At 41.7% G+C, this 13,978-nt stretch overlaps 1 protein-coding gene across 1 annotated transcript in view; it reads left to right on the top strand.

Annotated features, from left to right (window-relative positions):
- The first annotated feature begins 1,535 nt into the window (after nt 1-1,535).
- The window catches only part of PHACTR2 (phosphatase and actin regulator 2), a 166,529-nt gene continuing 154,086 nt past the window's right edge, over nt 1,536-13,978 (top strand). Inside the window, exon 1 of the mRNA XM_077143369.1 lies at nt 1,536-1,706. Within this exon, the coding sequence (XP_076999484.1) occupies nt 1,688-1,706 (19 nt within the window). The 5' untranslated portion in view covers nt 1,536-1,687. The remainder of the gene's footprint in view (nt 1,707-13,978) is intronic.

Consider the following 13,978-nt stretch of genomic DNA (forward strand, 5'->3'; position numbering starts at 1 on the left):
CAGAGAAAAATCACTGAGAAGTCCAAGTTTTCTTTGAAGTCAACATTCCTGTACTAGTATAGAGACCATAAATGAAGAAAAGAACCTCAAATATATAGGAAAACCTGAAGATACATTAGAAGCAAAAACACTTCAGCCTACAAGCTGTTGAAATGGGGACTAGATTATAAATAAATTGTTAGTGGTTTGTCATCAGGATTCCAGTGGCATAGAAAGTGCTTAGTAAATGAATTGCATTTCAGGCTCAACAACCCGGGGTAGGTAAATACTAAAGAATTGAATTATTATTATTATTTAACTTTTAATTTTTAGTAAAACATTAAATTTTTTAAAAAATTACAATCAGTGCCTGACTATATTGAGACCCACTGTAGCCCAGGTCAAAGGAGACAGTGGTAAATCTTTTCACTGTATCTGAGGAAATGCAGAAATCACAGGGCTGCCCTACCCTCAGATGCCACCGTCCACCCTGGCCAGCCCCTCCTGCACCCCTCACCCCGGCCCTGGCACCCTAACTGGACTCAGGTCAGCTTTACATAACCAAATTAGATAAAAGAAGAGGAACAGTTTTTCCTGTGTTAGGAAATAGGTTTTCCTTGATGCTCAGATTTTCTTTATGTGCTGTAGATTGTGGTATACTATAGAATCCTTCAACTCCTTTTAACAACAATTTCTTGTATTCTTAGTGACACCCGCTGACATTCTTTTGAATTTCTGTGTTAGGCTCAGGGGACAGAAATTCTGACCAGAAATAGGAAAGCACACCACACTGAAAGTGTGTTCAAATCAAATGCTTCTTAGCATTTATTTAGAGCAGATATATTGAAGATGACTTTTCTTTTTTACATGCCACTCCTTGCACACACACACCTCAAAAAGCTTTATTTAATATTTTAAGTGGAAGATTTGCTCGGTGGTTCTGTGGTCTCTGGGGTGAAGCCTCACCCCCACCTCAACAAGTCCCCAGGAAAGAACACCCCTCTTACTTGCCAAGGCCCTCTGCCAGCTGGCGTTGCAAAGCCCTCCAGAGCCTGTGTCCCCTGAAACGCGCAGCACACGGTGCTGCAGTGATCCTTTTCCCTCCTGTGCTCAGCAGAGAGGTGGAAAGCTCAGTGACTCCTACCCGGGGGAAGGCGCAGTTGTCTCCACTAGCCTGTAATGGAGCTAATGGCTGTTTGTCATCCTCAGAGATAGAAATTTCCCGGCGGTGTCTCCCGCAGACAGTGCGCGCGGATGCGCGGGGTGCCAGCCGGGGCTGCGAGGCGGCAGCGCGACAGGGCGCTCCAGTAGACGAGGCGGGGGAGGCGGGAGAAGAGGAGGAGGAGGAGGAGAACAGGGAGGAGGAGGAGGAGGAGGAGGAGAGCCGCCCGTGCAGACCCGCCGCCCGCCGGAGCATGGATGACGCGGGTAGGTCCCAGCGCCGCGGCCCGGCCGCCCCCCCCACCGGTCCCCTCCGCCCCCGGACGCGCCCGCCTGGGAGACCTGGAAGGCGCCAGCCTCCTGCGCGCCCGAGGCCACCGGGCTGGCCCTGGAGTTCAGCAGCTGGCCGTGCAGGTGGCCGCTGCCCTTTGTCCCCGCGGTGGACGCGGACTGGGCTTAGGCTGCGGGGCGGCTGCTGGAGGCGGCGCTCAGCGCGGGCTGCAAATGCACCTGGTCCTGCGGACACCCGCTGCCCTGGGGACGGGCGATGGAGCCGAGCGCAGAGTGTAAGGGCACGAGAACGCGCGCGTGGGGAGCTGGGGGGAAAGGGCTCCAGGGGCTCCGAGACTTTCATTTCCCAGGACACGCCGGAGTTGCCAGTCAGGCACCTTTAAAAATGTATGGTTTTTTATTTCTTTACTTGACAGCTAGGCAAAAGTGGCTGTTTAAGTATTTCAACATTAAGCGATTAGCGTCAAGTCACGTCTCGCGTGGAGCCTTGTCCTTTTCTCACGCTGTCACGTTGAACTTCTGGAGGAGACGCACCCTGGCGTCCCCCCATCTCAGTGTCAGCGACCCCAGCTGCAGAATTCTCCCCGCGGCGCTGCGGGGTTCCTGACTCAGGAAGCCCATTAGCCGCGGGGCGCAGTCAGCAGTGCTGGGGGGAAGGCGCGGCGGGGCGGGGGCGCGGCGTCTGAGGCGGGTTCTGTTCAGTAAGACCACCGCTTGTAGGAAAGCATACCTATTTATGCAATTTAGCTATTCCCATCCTCAGCACAGGTAGCAGAGGTTTTGGAATGCAAGTATTTTGAATTCTTTCATTTAGTAGGAATGAATAGAAATAAAACCCTGTGACTAAAATATTTTATCTTTGACATTGAAATCAACTGATGTACTGTAATATAAGGGATGAAAAGTTTTGGGCCATGGAAGAAACGAAACAGTGTAAGAGGGAGGTTCGTGTGCGTGTGTGTCTGTGAGTGTGTAGGTATGTGAGTTGTGAGTGTATGAGCTGCGCATGTGGATGCGTGTGTGCGTGTATATAAGTAGTGTGTATGAGTTGCGCATGTCTGTGTGTGTGAGTTGTGAGTGTATATGAGTGTACATGTGTGTTTGAGTGTGTGCAGGAGTAGGAAGGAGAAAGGTTTGAGGCACACAAGTCTCCTCCCATCAAAATGTCCAGCTGGGGGGCTTGTCATGAAAGCAGGTGCGTGTTCCCCGACAGGATGGGCCTCCGGCTTCTTTAATTACAGCAGGAGAGGGGGTAAAAATAAATAAATAAACTAGAATCCTTCATTTAGCCTCATCTTAAACTTCTGCCACCCACAATTAATTATACTGATGCCCTGGCAGAATCATCACTTTAATTCAAGTAAATGCCTTTCTTGACTAACTCATATATTTATTTAAAGGCCGTTTAAGAAAAGGAAATTAAGTACCGCCACAGCCTTCTTTGTAGGTTTAAAAAATACTAAGAATTATGGCTCCTCCTTGGGCTAACTGAAGCTTAAGGGGACATGTGTTTTCAAATTATGTAGTTATGTTTACTTTGTTGAATACCATGAATAAAATACCTCTGCCACTAATAATATTTTATACATTGTATAAAGTGGCTTTTAGAGTGGCAATTTCTATACTTTTTCAAATTTTAGGTGTAATCCCAAATGTAGATAGCAGTACTTCTGAACTGGATAATAGATTTGCGTTTTTTGTTTGTTTGTTTTTTAGATAATAGTTTTGAATTGTATTATTTGAGTCTTTCAGAATTAGCATCTTTCCTATACAGGGACATTGGCTATCAGTGATCACTCACTGGGTATTACACTCTTTTTCCTAAAAGGAATTTTTTTATATTGTAAGCAGCCTGTCTTATAAAAGGGAAGTTATAAGCATCCATTACACACATACACACACACACACACACACTTTGATAAATAATATTGACCACAAGTCATTTCAGATAGTACTGGGAAGTGCCAAAAAATAAAAAAAGATCCAAAGTATCTTTCACATTCTACCAAGAGACCTAATTAACTTGGAGCACTGCAGTTTCTCCAATTTAATTGAAACATGATGAGGACATTGCAAATCTGCCTAAATGTGTCTAAGCAGAAAGAGGTTTAGGCAGAAACCCCACCCCCAGCAGTGCGGTCTGAGCACCGGCCCCAAGGACGGGTCACCGTGCACAGGAGCCCTGCTCTTCAGGTGGGGTCACTTGGGGGGAGCCCACAGCCCATCCCACGCACAGCGCATGGCCCCCAGCCTGCAGTCATGTCCTTGGGCGTCTGTCTGTTCTCTGCTGATGCTCCTACCAGCTCCAAGCAGACTTCCCTTCCCCATCACTGCTGGCTTCTGTTTCCCTTTAAAAGCTTTTCCTGTAATAATGATGAAATATTTATCAAACACTGTGTATGTGGAGAATGTGAGGGCAATTTTAGCAGTATGTAACCTTTCATTTTTCTTTTTTCATATGGCTGTCTTCTTACATGCTATGTAACAGCCCAAATGGATGGTCCCTTGTCAACCAATGCCAGCCCATGGAGTCGAGCCTGGGATTTGTGCCTCATGGCACTTCCCCCACAGCCTCCATTGGGCATGGTGAGCCGAGAGGAGAGGTTCTGGCCAAGGTTGATGAGCTGGGTGTGATTAATATCTGGGGAGCAAGGCTTTGAGTCATCTCCATGTTCTTCCTGAGCAAAGCCTTATCAAAAGTTCTACAACATCTCTTAGGATAGTGTCTCCTCACTTGAATTCAAGATACTTCGGTTACCAAGCATGGGTCATAAGAGGTGGCACCCCCAAAGAGGTGCTGAGCTCCCCAGCCATTACTTTACATTCTCTTCCAGTGGCCCAAAGACTTTTGATCCTTAATATACAATCACTCAACTCAAGAACCTCACAGTCCTGCAGAGGAGACTGGCGGGGATTTTTAAGCCAGATTGAGGAGAGGTTTGTAAACCGGCAGTCAAGAGCTTCAGGCAGTATGAGGTGAGAGCCGGCTCTGCCATCTGCATCCCAATGGCCTTGAACCAATTATTTAAATACTATATGCATTAATTTCCTCATAGCTGGAGGTCATAATTGCATCCATCTCTAGGATATTTTTGAAGAGTGAATTAGATGATACAGGTAAAGCTTTTGTGACAATGGCTAATGTATGTTAATCACTCAATACGTGTTAACTCTTAATCTTCTGAAGAATGGAGCAGAATTGCTTCAGGAACAAATTCATGCTCTAGCAGGATGTAGGCTGTGCAGGAGATGGTTTGGAGAGGTCGGCAGTTAGGAGCAAAGAGGAGGCTATCCCAAAAGAGCAGTGGGAAGCTGATGTGGGTGGTGCAGAGGAGATGGGGCTGAGGGAGGTGTTAGATACGGGTCAGGAAGAGGAGGTGGTGGTGGTGGTGGTAATGGTGGAGGTGGTGCTTGTATTGTTGTTGGTGGTGATGATGGTGATGGTGATGGTGATGGTGGTGGTGCTGGTATTGGTGGTGGTGGAAGGGGTGGTGGCGGTGGTGGTGATGGTGGTGATGGTGATGCTGATATTGTTGCTGGTGGTGGAGGTAGTAGTGGTATTGTTGATGTGGCAGTGGTGGTGATGGTGGAGGTGATGATGGTGGTGGTGATGGAGGTGGTAGTGGTGGTAACCGTGGTGGTGGTAATGGTGGAGGTGGAGGTGGTACTCGTACTGTTGGTGGTGATGATGGTGGTGGTGCTGGTATCGATGGTGGTGGTAGAGGTGGTGGTGGTGCTCGTGGTGGTGGTGGTGCTGGTATTGTGGGTGGTGGAGGTGGAGATGGTGGTGGTATTGTTATTGGTGGTAGTGGTGGTGATGGTGGTGGTGATGGTGGTGATGATGGTGATGATGGTGGTGTTGGTGATGATGGTGGTGATGGTGGTGGTGATGGTGGTGTTGGTGATGATGGTGGTGGTGATGGTGGTGGTGATGGAGGTGGTGCTGATATTGTTGGCGGTGGTGGTGATGGTAATGACCTTTGTTTCAGTCTTTTCTCTTTTACATGTGCTTTATTTAGCTCAGCTCAGTAAACCCACTACAGGATAATGCTACCCACCCCCACCCCCCACCCTGAGCTGTGGGAGATTGTATGGAATGGCAAACAGAATCAAATGCTTCATCTTTTCAACAAAGATGGAGATAAGGCTAGGCCTAAAGAAATACATCCTAAGCATTGAAATAATCAGGCGGTTACAGAAGAAAACATAAGCACAAAGGCATTTCATTTTACAACACATCAGAACTTTAACTGGAGAATCTGTCTAAGCAACTCATGATACCATAGCCAAGTTCTTGCACTCAAGTTGGCAGTTCAGGAGACGAGTACCCTACCAGAGAGTGTGTTCGCGTGAATTAATTTGATGTGAAAGTGGATGCTTTCTAGAATATATGACTGTTTACCAACTATGTTTGATACAATTTTGTTTCTTCTAATGATCTACTTTCTATGATACTTGATCTTACTATCTATAATTTGTTAACCAAGATACATTTTAGAAACATAAGAATGTGTATACATATGCACATGTATGGTATATATAATACATAATTTATATGCATACATGCATGGATTCTTTGGTTGGGGGATTATAAGCCTTGATGTAGGGAAATGTAACGTTGCTAGTGCTTCTCACAAACTTTATGAACATTTAGAGGATATTTTGTTGTTGACCAAAATAGATATTCATTCATATTCTCTGAAATGCTCCTTATACTGTAAGAATATTTATTATTGAATATTTTATTAAGTAGAAAGCAAACAAATATAGGAGTTTCCTTTGCATTAATCGTGAAGCCCATTGTTCTGTTAGCACATTTTATGGTTCATTGAATAAGGATTTTTAAGAGTGCCTTGGATTCATGTAAACATATGTTTCAAAATGAAAGATTAAGATTTAATAAGTGATCTTATTTTTGGAACATGTTAGTTCAAATGCCAATATTATTACAGAAATCACAGTGCTTTAAAACAAAAATACCAAAAGGAAAAATAGGTTCTTTTTAAAACAGAAAACTATTTTAGAAGTGGTATTGAATTTTATTCAGAGTTTCCACTCTGGGGAGCAGCACTAGGTTCCTAAGAATAACCCCGGACCTGCTCACGTGTACCGCAGCAAGGCAAAATCTTTGTTGCTAAAAACTGGTGTGTTTTTTTTTAGATCATTGGAATTTGTTCTCAGTATTTTTCCTTTTGTAACCACTCATCTTTCCAAAGACAAAATGAATTCTGATTTATCTGTGTCCATAAGATAATGTAGGACTATAGATAGGTCAGTGACTTGAGTCAAGAAGAACTACTGGAAAAGATAAGAAAAGCCAGCAGGAATGCATTTCCGTGGCAGAGAGGGGAAATCAGTAATCCAATATTTTCTAAATTTTATGCCATTGCATATTCATTATTATTAATTACATTTCCGCACAAAATATCATTTAATAGTTGGCAATCTTCTCCCCCCTAAATGGGACACGGCATCCGAGGTAAAGGCCTCTCTGGTGGTATGGGAGATGACTCCCAGGGATGAGTCTGGCTCTGGCACTGTGGGCTTAACAATGCCATCTTCACCAATAGGGGGAAAAAGTGTAACAGATGATGTATCAGTGACTGAGTGAGTTCAAATAGGGTCAAGAGGTCACTCTGAAGATCACTCTTACACATGCTTCAGTAGATATTGCTACCTACCATAACTTGACAAACCCCAACCAAAACCATTCCTGCCAATCCTAAAGAATATCTAGGGCATTATATAAGATTCTACAAAGGTTCCATGCATTAGGGTAACTTTCCAGAAACCTACAACCTCCAGATGGGCCCCCAGACCCGATGAGTCTTGAAATGCAGAGGGGCCAGCGGCTCTGGAACATCAGCTGGTTCTATTCCCTTATCCCATATTATCAACTGCCCTTTCCTATGTGAAAAAGTTAGTATGGGCATAGCTCAAATATCCCTAAAGACTGGGAGGACAATCAAGGTAATGGTGGGGTTATAAGAAAAGGTAGGGTTAACAAATGAGTATGATTGCTGAATCCTTATATTGATACTTTCTTTTAGTCTCCAATATCTTAGAGCAACTAGAAGTAAAAACCTAATATTGTATAATTGAAACCCATACCAAACTCTGAAGTCTGTTCTACAACTAATTGTTGCAGTGTGTTTTGAAATTTATTGCTTTTTTGTATATATGTTATTTTTCACAAAAAGGGAGAAAAAAAGTCAATTGTGATGATGAATGCAAAAAAAATGCTGCAAAAATGTGTGGGCAATTTTGGGAATTGCTGAGTATAATAGGGTTGAACAGGTTTCTTGATATTCTGATAGAAAGAGCATATAATTCTTTTTCTGTGCTAATATTTGGTGTGAATTCCCAAGATGGAATATAGAATGCAGCATTTCCCAATCATATTAAACACAGGTTCTTCAGAGACTGCCTAGTTACAAGGTAGAGTACTAAAACTTAATAATCACTGTGAAAAATCCCTGCATTCTCATTTTTGCTTTCCATTTTTCACCTTAATCTCTTCCCCCAGACTCTCCTCAACTTTCTTTTCCCTAATGTAGGGAGCCGTTCTGGGAAATTAGAAAACTATTCACTTCTATAAAAATCAGTGCTTAATGATTTTAAAATTAAATATCTGTTTAATTTGTATCCAGGATTTTCACTCTTCTTCTTTGTTTTCAGCTTTGGGGCATTTTGTTCCTCATTAGTAAAACTATCAGATGAAGGAAAGGGAGTGAGGGCATAAATCTGAATTGCAAAGAGGTGGGATTCAATCACATATGTGGGATCAGGAGTGATAAAATTATATGGAGAGGGGAAATGGTGGAGTAAGAAACTCTAGGAATCAGTCCTTCCACCAAAACAACCATTGAACTGGCAGGAACTGTCTGAATTAATTACTATGAAACTCTCAAGTCTAGTGGAAAACAATGCAGCATCGGAGGAACAGCTGGAGGAAGAGGCTAGTAAGCCATGGTAAATATCAGTGAATTTCACCCTCTGGGATGAGGCTACCACCCTCCATCTCCCAGCCTCAGGGCATGCAGCAGTGAAGACTGAGGCCTGAGCTCTTGGTACGGCTTGTAGTGCCAGGGTGGGCCATAAGGACCTAGCCTTCCAAAATCCAGGAGTGTGGGGAGGCTTGTACATTCGGACTACTAGTCAAACACTTCAGATCAGTTGTCAAGCATGTTCAATGAGCTAAAGCAATCCATATACAAAGACCTGAATGAAATTAGGAAAATAATGACAGAACAAAACAAAGATAAAAAAGAACCAAAGAGAAATTTTGGAGTGGCAAAGCTCAGTCATTGAAATGAAAAACTCATTAGATAGATTCAATAGCAGATTTGAACAGGCAGAAGAAAGGATCAGTGAGAGAAGGAGAAAGGTTTCTTGACATTCTGATAGAAAGAGCATATAATATATAATAAGAACATATCATACAAAATTAACAGAGCCTGAGGGATCTGTGGGACACCATCAGTCTTACCAACATATGCATGACTGGAGTTCCAGAAAGGCAAGAAAGAGGAAGAGGCAGAAAAAGTATTTAAAGGAATAGTGTTTGAAAATTTCCCAAATCTGATGAAAGACACATCCAAGAATCTCAATGAAATCCAAGCAGGATAGACTCTAAGGAATCTACACCAAGCCACAGTAGAGTGAAATTGTCAAAGAGCATTTTGAAAGCAGCAAAAGTGAAACAACTTGCCACATGCAAGGGATTCCCAGATAAGATGAACAGCAGACTTCTCATCAGAAACCATGCATGCCAGAAGACAGTGGGATAGCTTAATTAAAGTCCTTAAAGAGAAAAAAACCTGTCAACCAAGAATTCTGTGTTTGGCAACTTGTTGTTCAAAAATGAAGGATAAATTAAGACATTGCAGCTAAACAAAAGCTGAATGAGTTCATTACCAGAAGACCTACCCTATGAGAAATGCTAAAGTAAGTCCTTCTGGCTGAAATAAAGGACATTAGAGAAGAACTCGAAGCCACAAGAAAAAATATAGAACATTGGTAAAGTTAACTACATAGCTAAATATAAAGTCCTGTATTATTGTACTTTGGTTTGTAACTCCTCCCCCCATGCCTTAACAGACAAATGAATAAAATAACATTTAAATCTATGTTAATGGATTTACAAGATATAAAAATGCAATCTGAGGCAATAACAATGTAAAGGAGAGGGGCAGAAATATATAGGAGTAGAAAATTTGAAAATGGTTTGGTACTAGTTTAAATAGGTTGTTATTCATTTAAGATGTTCATTGTAATTCTGGTGGAGGGTCTTGCCTCAATATTGATGGCTGCTGACTGATCAGGGTGGCGGCTGTTGACATTGTGTTTTTTCATTCATCTCACGATATCTCCTAATAACTTGTGATTTCTTCTTTGATCCATTGGTTGTTTAATAGTGTATGCTTAATTTTCACTTATTTGTTAAATTTCCAGTTTTCTTCTGTTATTGATTTCTAGCTCTATTCCACTGTGTTCTGAGAAGATACTTTGTGTAATTTCTGTATTTTAAAATTTATTGACAGTTGGTTTGTAGTTTAGCATATGGACTATCCCAGAAAAAGTTCCATGAGCACATGAGATGAATGTGTGTTATGCTTCTGGGTGGTGTTGTTGGGTGGTGTATTCTACAGACAGGCACACCTCCTTTTGCTGCATTTCATTTTATTGCCCTTCACAGGTATTGCTTTTCTTCTTTCCTTCCTTCCTTCCTTCTTTCCTTCCTTCCTTTCTTCCTTCCTGCCAGCCTTCCTTCCTTCCTTTCTTTCTTTTTCTTTCTTTCTTTCTTTCTTTCTTTCTTTCTTTCTTTCTTTCTTTCTTTCTTTCTTTCTTTCTTTCTTTCTTTCTTTCTTTCTTTCTTTCTTTCTTTCTTTCCTTCTTTCTTTCTTTCTTTCCTTCTTACTTTCTTTCCTTCTTTCTTTCCTTCCTTCCTTCCTTCCTTCCCTCCTTCTTTCTTTCTTTCTTTCTTTCTTTCTTTCTTTCTTTCTTTCTTTCTTTCTTTCTTTCTTTCTTTCTTTCTTTCTTTCTTTCTTTCTTTCTTTCTTTCTTTCTTTCCTTCCTTCCTTCCTTCCTTCCTTCCTTCCTTCCTTCCTTCCTTCCTTCCTTCCTTCCTCCTTCCTTCCTCCTTCCTTCCTTCCTTCCTTCCTTCCTTCCTTCCTTCCTTCCTTCCTTCCTTCCTTCTTCCTTCCTTTCTTCCTTTCTTTCTTTCTTCTTTCAACAAATTGACAGTTTGTGGCAAGCCTACATCAAATAAGTCTATCAGCATCATTTTTCCAACAGCATGTGCTCATTTCATTCCCCTGTGTCACATTTTGGTAATTCTAGCAATGTTTTAAACATTCCCATTATTATTCTACCTGTTATGGTGATCTGTGATCAATGATCTTTGATTTTACTATTGTGATCATTTGGGGCACCACAAACTGCACCATGTGCTGCACCCACCAGCTGTTCCTCCCTCTCTCTCACGCTCCTTGGGCCTCCCTTTTCCCTAATACACAACAATATTGAAATTAAGTCAATTATTAGCCCTAAGTGGCCTCTAAGGGTTCAAGTGAAAGGAAGAATCACAAGGTCTCTCACTTGAAATCAAAAGCTAGAAATGATTAAATTTAGTGGGGAAGGCATGATGACAGCTGAGATAGGCCGAAAGCCTATCACACTAAACAGTTAGCCAAATTGTGGGTGCAAAAGAAAAGTCCTTGAAGGAAATTAAAAGTGCTACTTCAGTGAACACGTAATAAAAAAGTGAAACAGCCTTGCTGCTGATATGGAGAAAGTTCTAATGGAGTGGATAGAAGATTTAACCAGCCACAACATTCCCTTAAGCCAAAGCCTAACCTAGAGCAAGGGCCCAACTCTCTTCAATCCTATGAAAGCTGAGAGAGGTGATGAAGCTGCAGAAGAAAAGTTTTGATTTTGTTGATTCACATCTCCTTGGAAACAACCTAATCAAAAGGTCCCACCTTGAACAGTATGTTCGCCTCCACGAGATTGAAGTAGGAAAAAGGACATGGCTTTTCTGGGGTACACAACAGTCTCGAACCAGCACAGATAGAAATGCTATCTAAAGCAATCTACAAATCCAATGCAATCCTATCAAAATTCTAGCAGTCTTTTTTGCAGAAATGGAAAAGCTGATCCTCAAGTTCATATGTAATTGCAAGGGGTCCCAAATATCCAAAACGACATTGAAAAAGAAGACCAAAGTTGGAGGATTCACACTTCTTGTTTTCAAAACTTGCTGATTAAAACAGGGTGGTACTCACATACGGATAAACATATAGGTCAATAGAGGTGAGAGTCCAGAGATAAGTCCACTCATCTGTGACCAGTTGGTTTTTGACAAGGGCACCAAGTCCATTCAGTGGAGGAATGGTGCTGGGATAAGTGGAAATCCACATGCAAAAGAGTGAATGTGGAGCCTACCTCTCACTATGTGGAAAAATTAATTCAAATGGATCAAATGACCTAATTAGAAGAGTTTATACTATAAAACTCTCACAGAAAAACAAGGGAATAACTTCAGGACCTTGTAATAGGCAATGGATGTTAGATTTTACACCAAAGGCACAAGCAACATAAGAAAAAATAGATAAAATGGACTTCATCAAAATTAAAAACTTTTGTTTATCAAAGGAAATTATGAAGAAAGTGAAAAGGCAACCGACAGAATGGGAGAAAATATTTGGGAACCACAAATCTGATAAGGGTCAAGACCTAAAGTAGTAAACAACTCCTACAACTCAACAACAGAAGACAAGCGACCCAATTAAAGAATGGCTCAAGGGTTTGAATAGACATTGCTCCAAAGAAGATACTCAAATGGCCAATAAATATATGAAAAGGTTCAAACATCATTACCCATTAAAGAAATACAAATTTACAATGAGATACTACTTCATTCCCAATAGGATGGCCATTATTTTTAAAACTGTAATTAATAAGTGTTGGTGAGGATTCAGAGTAGTGGGAGCCCTCATATATTGTTTGTGGGATGTAAAATGGTGCAGCCTCTGTGGAAAACAGTTTGGCGTCTCCTCAGAAAGTTAAATCCTGACTTAGCGTAGGCCCTGGCAATCCCTCTCCTAGGTACATACCCAAAAGAATTGAAGGCAGGGGCTGGGGCAGATAATTGCACATCAGTGCTCATTGCAGCATTATTCACAATAGCCAAAAGGTGAAAGCAACCCAAGTGTCCATCTACAGATGAGTGGATAAACAAAATATGGTCCATACATAAGTGGAATATTATTCAGAACTAGAATGAAGTGAGCTGCTGGTACATGCTACAGAATGGGTGAGTGAAATCATGTTGAGTGAAATAAACCAGACACAAAAGGACAAAAATTGTATGATTTCACTTATAGGAGCTCCAGAATAGGCAGATGCATGGAGACAGAAAGCAGAATAGTTCCCAGGGGTGAGGGAGGGGGAAATGGGGAGTTATTGCTAAATGAGTATGAGTTTTGGTTTGGGATAATGAAAACACTGGAAATAGACAGTGGTGAAAGTTATACAGTAGTATCAGCATACTTAACGTCAAAGAATTGTCCACTTAAAACGATTAACATTATTTTCCTTATGTATATTTATCACAACTAAAAATAAATTATTTTTTAAAAATTTCATAGAGGAAATTCTGGGGACCCCTCTGAGCCAAAAAAAAAAAAATGCTCTTTTTACTCTTTGAACTCCTTCTCGAGTTTCCTTTTGAAACCTTGAAATATTGAAATCCCCACCAAGGTGGCCAACCAAGATAGCCAGTTACGTTTGACCCAATCCGTAGACACACACACAAAACACAACCCCTGCCCTAAACCTGCCTTTGTGAGATGGACAAAACCCCTAACTTCCTTTATATGTCTGCAAACATCACCTATCATCCCTAGAAGCTCAAAGAGGCTTGGACCATTTTTGCAAATGATCCAGCTTCCTTGCAGCAGCAAAACTTTTAGTATCCTGTGTAAAATGCTGAAATGGGAAAACCTGACTCTGATTTGTCTTTCAACAGGAGTAATATATAGACTATAATTATCCAAATATTTCACATGGATTATTAAAAATGATGATATCAGATATTATGGGTAAAAATTTAATTTCAAAGTCTTTTCATTAATCAGGCACCAAGAACATATATAACAAAGGCAAATCTTATTTAACTAAATGTTGAATGTCTGGAAAGGAAAGAACCTGTGGTGCATTGAATTGTTTCCCAGTTTGGACAGGCTCTTGTTCTTAGTGTGCATTGTAGTGGGTGTGGAACCCTTGTAAACTAGGCCTCCTCAAGAGTGACTTCCATTACGGTATGGCGCTATGGGATCAGGTTGCTTTAATCTGGATTACTGGAGTCCTTTATAGGCAGAGTAAAAGTCAGACAGAAAGAGAGAGAGAGAGAGAGACAGACTGAGAAAGCCACGGAACTGCCAGTGCTGGAAGTCAATGAGACCTGGAGGGAAAAGAAGAGGCCACTGTGTGCATTGCCATGCCACAGGGAAGCCAGGAACCCCAAAGGTTACCAGGCAGTCAT

Source organism: Tamandua tetradactyla, chromosome 25 (genome assembly GCF_023851605.1).
Source record: "Tamandua tetradactyla isolate mTamTet1 chromosome 25, mTamTet1.pri, whole genome shotgun sequence".
NCBI classification, from domain to species: domain Eukaryota; kingdom Metazoa; phylum Chordata; class Mammalia; order Pilosa; family Myrmecophagidae; genus Tamandua; species Tamandua tetradactyla.